At 38.4% G+C, this 10,438-nt stretch overlaps 1 protein-coding gene across 4 annotated transcripts in view; it reads left to right on the top strand.

The window, feature by feature from the left end:
• Positions 1-324: 324 nt before the first annotated feature.
• The window catches only part of NCKAP1 (NCK associated protein 1), a 101,084-nt gene continuing 90,970 nt past the window's right edge, over positions 325-10,438 (top strand). For 2 of the 4 annotated variants that reach the window (XM_021075813.2, XM_003359581.5), the window contains exon 1: positions 325-820. In XM_021075813.2, the coding sequence (XP_020931472.1) occupies positions 713-820 (108 nt within the window). In that variant the 5' untranslated portion in view covers positions 325-712. The remainder of the gene's footprint in view (positions 821-10,438) is intronic. The other 2 variants (XM_021075812.2, XM_003359582.5) reach the window with 1 other exon arrangement.

Raw genomic sequence — 10,438 nt, 5'->3', positions numbered from 1 at the left:
CCGCCTCCCCATGGGCTTCTGCTGGTTTCTTTCGGGAGGTGGTGCGGAAAGGCAACTTTTGGGAACTTAAAAGAGAGGGGTGTGCGGAAAGCAGAGAAACGTGACTTCATCAGGTCCCGGCTTAGACTCCCAAACCCGGATCAAGGGCAGTGGGCGGTCCAAGCCCATCGGGTCAGGTCTGGGACCCCTCAGCCGCCTCTCGGGCCGCGGCCGTCGCGAGGCCGGGCGGGGCGCGCTAGGGACCCCAGGCGCAGTTCCCCGTCCGCCCTCGCGGGGGCGCCGGCGCGGCTGATCAGGTGACCGAGAGCTGGTCCCGGGCTGCGGGAAGCGGCCTGGTTCTCAGCCGCCGGAGACGCCGCCGCCGCCGCCACACCTAGTGGAGGAGCCCGGGAAGGCGGCTCGGTGGGGGCTGGGGCCGAGGGCACCGGGGGGTGGGGACGGAAGGGCGGCAAGCGGAAGGCAGGAGGCTGCCGGGGCGCGGGCTGCTGCGGGGGAAGGGGCCCCGAGGCGTCCGCCGCGGCTCGCTCTGTCACCGGCGCGGAATTGGAGCGCGAGGGCTATGGGCGCGCTCCCCTGAGGCGGAGGTCGCGGGCGGGAGGGGAGAAGGCCCGACCGAGGTAGCTGCGGAGGCCGCGGGCCGGTGACTGGGCGAGAGGCAGCCGGCGGCGGCGGCGACGACACTACCACCACCACCACCACTATCACTACCACCATGTCGCGCTCCGTGCTGCAGCCCAGTCAGCAGAAGCTGGCGGAGAAGCTCACCATCCTCAACGACCGCGGCGTCGGTATGCTTACCCGCCTCTACAACATCAAGAAGGTGCGCACGGCTGGCGAGGCCGCGGCGGGATCGGCGGGTGGGCTGGGGAGGGCTGGAAGGCCCGGAAGGCCGGGGCGGGGGGGTCGGCGGGCGGCGCCTGGGGTAGAATTCACGGCCTCGCCGGGGCAGGCCGGGCCGGGGTCGCCGGGAGGCGCCGCGGCCTAACGCGGAGTCCCGGCGCCTCTCCCGGTGGCTCGCCGGCCGATCAGTGTCAGAAAGAAGCCATTTCCCGGTTCCTAGCGGCGAGATCCGGCGGGTCCGGCCCCGCTCGGGGTGAGGGGCACCTCCGCCCCCGAAACGGGGTCTACGGAAAAGGGGGTTGGTAGTGGGTGGACAAGATTCTGGGAGGGGGATAGGAAAACTTGGATGTTCCGTAACTGAGGCCGAATGGTAGGAATCTGGCGGAGATGGTAGCAGGTTTTTTTCCCTCAATTTTTGGTGTGTAAGTGGAAATGCAGGAGGGGGATGGCTAATCAGGATGAACCCCGCATCTCTTCCACTTTGCCATTTTATTCTATATTGCGAAATAAAAGCCAATCAAGAGCATATTGGCGATTTGGAATTATTTCATCTTGAAGGTGGAGAGGAGGGGGAAGTGAGGGTGGAACCAATTTTCTTCTGAAATACTTCTGGGTTGTGAGTCACTAGAACAGGAATAACAACCTTCTCTCTCGTTCCTCTTTACTCCTCCTCATTTTAGTTTTTCCAACCATGTCTGATAGTACCAAAGCATCATTTCTTAAAGTTCGGTGTCTATAAAATAAAAATAAATATGTTGCTATTATTGCTGATTTTATAGAGTAGTCTCATAACTTGAGTAGCTCTAGCTAATAGGTCTGTTCGAAGTCTTTACATGCCTTCAGAGTAAAGAATGGAAGGCTGAATTGGAGTTAAGAAAAATAGATGTTAAGATAGAACAAATATATTAATTTATCTCAGGGGAAAAAAAGACATCCTTTTCCTTTTAAGACAAAGTAAGTTTTAAATAATTCAGTAAAGAGAAAATTAAGATTTTTTTCGTACAGTCTAGATCCTGAGAGTTTCCAGTCTATATTTGATATTATATCTTCATAATTATTTTTGTCTTTTTAATGCATCATGAATATTTCCTTTAGTTTAGTCATAGCAGTAGAATTGTAGCCCTTGTAAATTAGGGCTACTGAGGAAAGAATTTTTTTTTTGTCTTTTCTAGGGCCGTACCCGCAGCATATGGAGGTTCCCAGGCTAGGGGTCTAATCAGAGCTGTAGCCGCTGGCCTACACCACAGCCACAGCAACGTGGGATCCGAGCCAAGTCTGCGACCTAACCACAGCTCATGGCAACACCTGGATCCTTAACCCTCTGATCGAGGTCAGGGATTGAACCCGCATCCTCATGGTTCCTAGTCAGATTCGTTAACCACTGAGCCAGGATGAGAATTCCTGAGGAAAGAATATTTTTAAATATTTCATATCATGGGGTTCAAGTATAAAGTTGATTTATTTAAACAATTTGATGTAGACACTGTATTCTAAAGGAGAAGACTGCCCTGGCTTAATGGTGATGAATTTTGTATAAGGATAGCTAATGTTCCAGTTGCTCACCTGTATATGAAGATGATTGACTCTGAATTTAGTGTAATCTGGAAGAGTAACTGCAACATGTCTGTTGGGTTTGTCACATTTTATGTAGCAGGAGCTTGAGGGTCATTACAAAAAAGCCCTCTGCATTTACCAAAGAGCCTTGATTATAAATTCATGTAAGTTCAGAATAATTTAGACAGTATTACTTCTAGGTTGCATTGACCTGAACTTTTTTGTGAGATTATGCACCTTAACAAACTTGGAAATTGGTTCCTATATGATCTTTGTTCAAAAAAAATCCTAGCAAGTCAAACATTACTAAAAGTTACTAGACTCGTGGTATTGCGGTTAAAGGAAATGGTTATGATGGTTTCCAGAAGAGGAAGTGAGAGTAACATCAAAAGTGGTTTGGGTATATGGCAAAATACCTCTTTTTTTTTTTTTTTTTTTTTTTTTTAAGCATTCACTATAAACATTTTTATGGCATAAATACAGTCAAACTTTGTATATTTCACCTTCATAAATGAAATAATGTAAAGCCAAATTCTAAGCATTTGAACTCTTAGAATTCCAATTCACTGCCTTTCCTCAAAAGCATATTTTTTCACTTCCTGTTTTGAGAAACTTCAGGCTCTTGTATTATTGAACTAGTAAAACTTCAAATAAGTTGAATGTGATCACTATATTCAAGTGTCTAGTATTTTAAGTTACTGAAATGTTATATTTCGGCACTCAACACATTTATAATTTGTTGAGAAATAGTTTTCTACCTTGCCTGATTGTGAGTTCTCTCTGGATGGGGCCATTGTTGCTCATTTTTGAATTACTAGTACTTAGGGCCTTACCTGGTCCATGAGGCCTTCAGTTAGGACTTGTTGAAATGGATGAATATATTATGTACATTATATTTTTTGTTTATAATGTATATATGAATGTATCTATAATCTTGCTCTAGTTTTAATAATATTAGCTTTTGGTCTGTCTCCTTGTGTGATTTTGCATACAAATACATCAGATGGATTTTTAATGTTTCAGTCTGAATAGAGTTGTCTCTAAAGGCTGGCATATCTTCCTGGCTGGTTAGGATTGAAACATTTGTTCAGAAATCTTGCCAAAAAAGTAAGATCCGTTTACCATGTGTTTGTAAGGTTCCTGCTGTCTACATTTTTATGACAGTGTAAACCACATAATCTTTTTAGTCTCAATTTCTTATAGTCCTCAAAAAAACATTCTACTACATAATACATTTCTGCCAATTATTACATTTTTATTAATGCATCTATATATTAGCTTATCTATCAGATATGATTACTGTGCTCTATTTCAACTATAAGTCTGCAGTGGAAATATTTTAGTGAAGAGTTCCCGTTGTGGCTCAGTGGAAACGAATCTGACTGGTATCCATGAGGTCACAGGTTTGATCCCTGGCCTTGCTCAGTGGGTTAAGGATCAGGTGTTGCTGTGAGCTGTGGTGTAGGTTGCAGATGTGGCTTGGATCTGGCATTGCTGTGGCGGTGGCTTAGGCCAGCGACTACAGCTACAACTTGACCCCTAGCCTGGGAACTTCCATATGCCCAGGGTGTAGCCCTAAAAAGACAAAAAAAGAAAGGTTTTAGTGAATGTACGCAATGAAAAATACTGAAGTGACCAAAGTAAAATAACTATTAAGTTACTACTATCAAGAATAATAGGCTTTAATGCTATATTTGGGAAATGTAACATGGTTCCTGTAAAATGTTGCTTTTTTAAAGAAAATGTCGTTGATTGAAAAGACCTGGAGATCTTAATATGTACAGGTTATGAAAATTTTGAATTCGTATTCTAATCAGGAACGAAAAAGAGTACATAAAGTAAGATTCAGAGAAAAGGTGAAAGTGATAGGTAATTTTACATTTAAATTTATTTCTTTCATAATTCCTTAAGGTTTTTTTTTAAATGAGAAGTATGTCTTCCCTTTTCCAAATCTAACAATGCCATTCACATATACAGTGATTTTTAACATTTTCAGGCTACCTTTATATCTACTACTGTGGTATGGCAGTCAGTGTGTTGGTGCAAGTAAAGAGTTCTGGGCCAGAAGTTAGGAGACCCGCCTTCTAATCTCCAGCCTGGCATTAAGAGTTGTGTAGGATTGGGTAGGTGTCTTGACTTCCCTGAGCTTCATTTTTCCTCAGCTATAAAATGGGGAAAACTAACTGTGAAACAAACACGAACGTCTCCAGCTCTATGTTCTTTACAGTAGAAGTTAAGCACTCATTTTAAACAGTAACTGAGCTCAATTTAGTTTTCCTTAATATAGGCATGGTAATGCCTGCTGTACTTATTTCACAAAATTTTGTTTGTTTGTTTGTTTTGCTTTGTAGAGCTGCACCCACGGCATATGGAGGTTCCCAGGCTAGGGGTCAAATTGGAGCTGCACCTGCTGGCCTGTGCCATAGCCACAGCAACACCAGGTCCGAGCTGCGTCTACGACCAACCTACACCACAGCTCACGGCAACACCAGATCCTTAACTCAGTGAGCGAGACCACGGATCCAACCCACAGCCTCATGGTTCCTAGTCAGATTCATTTCCGCTGCGCCGTGATGGGAACTCCCACAGAATTATTTGTGAAGATAAAAGATAACGATGTGGAGATAATTGAAAATTTCTCCAAATATAAGATAGTATTTGTTTAGGAGTCCCAGTAACTTTTTAGGGCAACATTTGTTTTTCTGAAATTTTATTGCTCTTTAGCAAAAGTGTATAGTGAAATCCCAAAAGAAAACATTTTAGCTGAGCTTAAAAATATTTTTCTTGTTTACTTTTTTCCCTATCTCCTGTTTTTTTCCTGAACTTGATAACTCTACCAAAAAAGTTTCATATTTTTCATCTTGTTAAATTATTGCTTCAGTTCTAAAGCACAGAAATAGGAAAAAGACTCACCCAACTATTGCACACTTTTAAAAAATGGAGTATTTTTCAAGTTTCAATGTAGTTTTACTTTTTTTTGTAATTAGAGGAATACTCTCCCCAGTCTTTTCCCCCTGATTTTAGATAAATTTATTTCATGAGGAAAAAAGTAGAGTAGCAGAGTAAAATTGAAAGTCTTTAGCTGTTACCTGCTTGTTTAATGGAGCGAGAAAAAATGTATGTGAAGGATGCAGTCAAGGTAAAGAGAGGGGAACCAGCTTTAGTTTTCCCTTTCAGTGTTAGGTTTCTCTTCATTTAGAGCTTTATTTTCTGTGTTAGTTAATCAGGAGCAGAAGCATCTTATAAAGGTTGGATTCTGACAAGTTCTAGAGTATTAAGTATTGTTAGTATGTATACTTTTTTTTCTCCCCCAGTGAGATTTCATTATCAATATCCCTAAAGTAAGAAGGAAACATCATAAATCTGAATTTAAATAATATATATATTACATAAAGTCCTACTGCATCTGTTTGTAACTTTTCAGGGAAGCTGCTTGTAAAAATAAGGATTTGATTAATTCTATTTCTTGTTAGGCTGGAAGGTAGGCTGAGGAGATAAATGTCACTGAAAAATACTTATGAAAAAGAATTATTTTTATTTTTTCAAGTAGCAGTGGTAGATTATCCATTTTGTGTTTGCTTTGTAGAATTGTTAAATAACTTAGAGTTTTTTTAATGATTACGAAAGGAATACATGCTTATGCTATTGTCAAAAATTTAAACATGACTTCAGAAATTCTTTGCCTGTTCATCACCCACTTTTAAAAATAAGCTGTATGTACTTAATACTCTTTTTGTACAAATGCTGACATATGTGCATGCATATTTTATTACATTATGACTAAATTAGATTCTTTCCAAAAATAAAATTGAAGAAGCAGCATAGTATAGTTTACAGATAAATTAAATTAGGATTCTTAATCTATTACCTGTGTACTTATACTTTAAGAAAACTAAAAGTCTGGGCATACTTAGCTAGCTACATCCAATGTATTAAAAGTGAGGAAGTCCGGATAAGAAAGTCTCAGTACTGAAAATTCTAGTCCTTACTGGTAAGGATGATTAAAAATTTATGTATTTCTGTTAATTTACTGGCAGTGTTACTGTTAAGTAAAATTCTAACAGCAATTTCAGATCACATTCAGTAGATATACATTTTATTTTTTACTGGAACTAAAACAGTTTTCTCTTTATTCAAAAAAAATAATGTGGGAGTTTCCGTCGTGGCGCAGTGGTTAACGAATCCGACTAGGAACCATGAGGTTGCGGGTTGGGTCCCTGCCCTTGCTCAGTGGGTTAACGATCCGGCGTTGCCGTGAGCTGTGGTGTAGGTTGCAGACGCGGCTCGGATCCCGCGTTGCTGTGGCTCTGGCGTAGGCCGGTGGCTACAGCTCCGATTCAACCCCTAGCCTGGGAACCTCCATATGCCGCGGGAGCGGCCCAAGAAATAGCAACAACAACAACAACAACAAAAAGACAAAAGACAAAAAAAAAAAAAAAAAAAAAAAAAAAGTGTAATAAAAGTAATGCTAGCCATTGTTTATTGAGACTCTATTATATGCTAAATTGAAAAACAGTCTTTTATTTGTTCATAGATGTGGGTGCCTATTCTATAGATAAAGCTATTGAATTTGGAGAGGTTAATTTGCCCTTTTTTTTTTCTTTTTTTTTTTTTAGGGTCTCACCCTCAGTACATGGAGGTTCCCAGGCTAGGGGTGGAATCAGAGCCATAGTTGCCAGCCTGCACCACAGCCATAGCAGTGCCAGATCCAAGCCAAATCTGTGACTTATGCCACAGCTTACAATGCTGGATCCTTAACCCACTGAACGAGGCCAGGGATTGAACACACATCCTCATGGATAGTAGTTAGTTTCATAACCTGCTGAGTCACAACAGGAACTCCTGCCCAGTTTTTACTCTATGAAAAATAAGAATTTGGACTGACACCTTTTTTGACCCCTAAATCAAGCTCTTAATTTAATTGTCTTGCTTTAGATTTATAGTTATTAGTGAAATTTTTATGGTAGATATAATTCGATTTTGAACACACAGTAACCTTAAAAATATGCAGCTATATTACAGACCTAATTTTACTCTTTACTGTAGACTGCTTTTGTATGAACTTTGCATAGATTTGTATGAAAAGATCATTGAGATCATAATTACCGGTATACCTATGGTTATTAATAAAGACTTCTGTTTACCTTTGTAATGTATTAAAATGAGAAATGGAGTTAGGAAACTTAAAATTCAGTTTACTGAGATTTGGGGCAAGTATATTTTCTATTTGCTTTTTATATTATATGCATTTTTCCTTTGTGATTATTTCTAAAGTTTAGCCCCTGGCATATTATAATATACATACTGAAAATACTAACCGTGCACATGATACTAAGAAAACTTAGAGGAAGTTTTGCTTAAAATGGGGGAAGAGTACATATAAAGCAGAAAGGAAAGTGTAAACTCAAAGAAACCGTGAAACGGCATTTACCTTCCTTAATTTTAAGAACACAGTCTTTACCTAATTGAAGATATTTTATCTTTAATTTTGAGATTTCAAATTACTTTTTCCATTTTCCATTTTGATTTCTCAAGTCAAATAGTGACATTTTTACATTGAAAAATCCTTCATGAAATGTAAGAAATACAATTAAGGAAGTAAAACCAGTAAGTCTGTTTCTTTCTGTCTTTTCTATTCCTACGATGTGTTTTTTTTAGTTGACTTAATTTAATATTGTCTTTATTAATAAATGTAATAAAATCTTCTTAATTTTGATCCTATTAGGAATTTGTAGTACTGTAATTATTAGATTTTGGTTTACTTAATCTAACAGTGGTAAGAAAACTTCTAGTTGATCATTTCCTCAAATAATATTGTACAGAAATGTTTTGCTTAAACAGATATACTAAATAAGCTTTTGAATTGTTAGTTTGTAAGTGGAGTTGAAAACAGACAACAACATAGACATCATCTTGAGAAATAAATTGTAATCAGTAACTTTTATTTTTTTTTAAATTTTTTTGTTGTTTTTTTTTTAGGGCCGCACCCAAGGAATATGGAGGTTCCCAGGCTAGGGGTCTAATCAGAGCTGTTGCTGCTGGTCTACGCCAGAGCCACAGCAATGCCAGATCCAAGCCACGTCTTCGACCTACACCACAGCTTATGGCAACACCGAATCCTTAACCCACTGAGCGAGGCCGGGGGAACCCGCAACCTCATGGTTCCTAGTTGGATTCGTTTCCGCTGCGCCACGATGGGAACTCCGGAATCATTAAAATTTTTTAATAATGAATTTTGAAATGTATAATGAGTTGAAGATTTCAAAGGAATTTCTTGTTTTAAGTAAAAGAGCCTGTACTGGAAAATACTTTTTTATTGTATAGTTGATTTTTTTAGATACTTGACAGTAATAAAATTGTATCTTTAAAACTATTTTATAAGTCATATGAGCTATTCTTTCAGTTAGTACCAAATATTGAGGGTTTCTTTTTCGTTCATTCATTTACTCCCCATTTATTGAATGTCTTCCTGGACACAGGGAAACAGATATAGTCTTCAATGCCAGTAAATTCAGATTGTAGTGGTGATAGAGATACAGATAATTAACTAAAATGCAGTATTTTAAGTGTGGTTTTGAGTGTCTTGAGAAGGGAGTTAAAAATTCTCATCTGGGGGAGATAAAAAGAAATAGTGACTTCTGGGCTTCACTTTGAAATATGAATAGAAACTTCAGCCAGGTAATGACAAGAAGTCATTATTTAAGATTCCAGGCTTTTGTTCAGTAGAATATACAAAGATACAAAATAGATAAGGTTATAAAATACCCTTGTAATATCAAATGTCCTTCTTGTTGGCATGTAGCCTCTAAACTTATCTGTTATTTTCCATATTTGTAGCATATTATGTGGGTTAAGAGGGCTAGATTCTAGATAAAACTTATTTTTTTTTTCTTTACTTTAGACAAACTGTTTAGTCTTTCTGAGTTACAGTTTCCTTATTTATAAATCAAGGAGATCTGTGGTTCTTAGGGATACACAGTATAGTCATTTTAGAAGTATTTTATAAAAAATACAAACATCCGGATCTTGATCCAAACCTATTGAATAAGAAAAAGCCCCTGAAGTGGTTCTGATATTAAGAACCACTGAAATAAGTGAAATGTAAGTTCTTAATGCTTCTCATTTCTTTGTCTGATAATTGTTCACAGTAGTGATTTAATTGCTTTCTAGAAATAACTAAATTTCTGGAATGCTAAGCCACACCTAAATTCTTAATGCTAGCAAAACCATCCACAGGATACTACAGGATATTTATTTGCTCTCAGCTTCTCTTATGCTTCAAGTTATGTTTTTTGGTTTACTAATCCATGTTAGTCTTAATGATTCTAATTCTTGCAACTTTAAATAGATATTAGAGTTTTCCCACATTTTAATTAGCCTTATAAAGTTGAGAATTCAGTGAATTAATTTACATAAAATGCTGGTATAGTGCCTGGCACAAGAGGAAGAAGTGAATAAATGTTGGCTATTATTATTTCTGTTGCTGGGGCTTGAAACATAGTGGACACTTATTGAGGGTTTTTTTTTTTTCCTATTACCTTTAGGAAACGTTTCTTAAATTATTCCTTTTTACTGCCTGATATTATTGTATGATATCTACTTATTGCCAATACAAAATAAATTATTTCAGAAGTTTATTTCTCAGAAATCTTTTGAAAAGTAACTTCTTTAAAACAGTAAAATTATGACCACATATAAAACTTTTAAATAAACTGTAACAGAATCCTTTTGTTTTATAAACTGAGATGTTTCTGTATATTAGAAGCTGAAAAAGTTTTGAGGGCAACAGCAATGTAGACATCTTCCTGAGAACTGAATGGTAATTAATAACTTTAGTTTGAATCATTAAAATTTTTAATAATGAATTTTGAAACACATAATTAGTTGAAATATTTCCTAAGTTTATGATTTTCCCATATCCTATGCTTAGAAAATAATAACCATAGTTTATATATCTTTAAAGCTGCTACTATTGGCTCTAATTAAGAGGTAATTTATAAAATTACATTAATTTTAAATTATTTCCAATGGTTTCAATATACTT

The sequence above is a fragment of the Sus scrofa genome, chromosome 15 (genome assembly GCF_054392235.1).
Source record: "Sus scrofa isolate SSC_HxYL_T2T_F1_AM1 chromosome 15, Sscrofa_HxYL_maternal_Yorkshire_Landrace_v2.0, whole genome shotgun sequence".
NCBI lineage: Eukaryota > Metazoa > Chordata > Mammalia > Artiodactyla > Suidae > Sus > Sus scrofa.
This window is presented reverse-complemented; position numbering and strand designations above follow the sequence as displayed.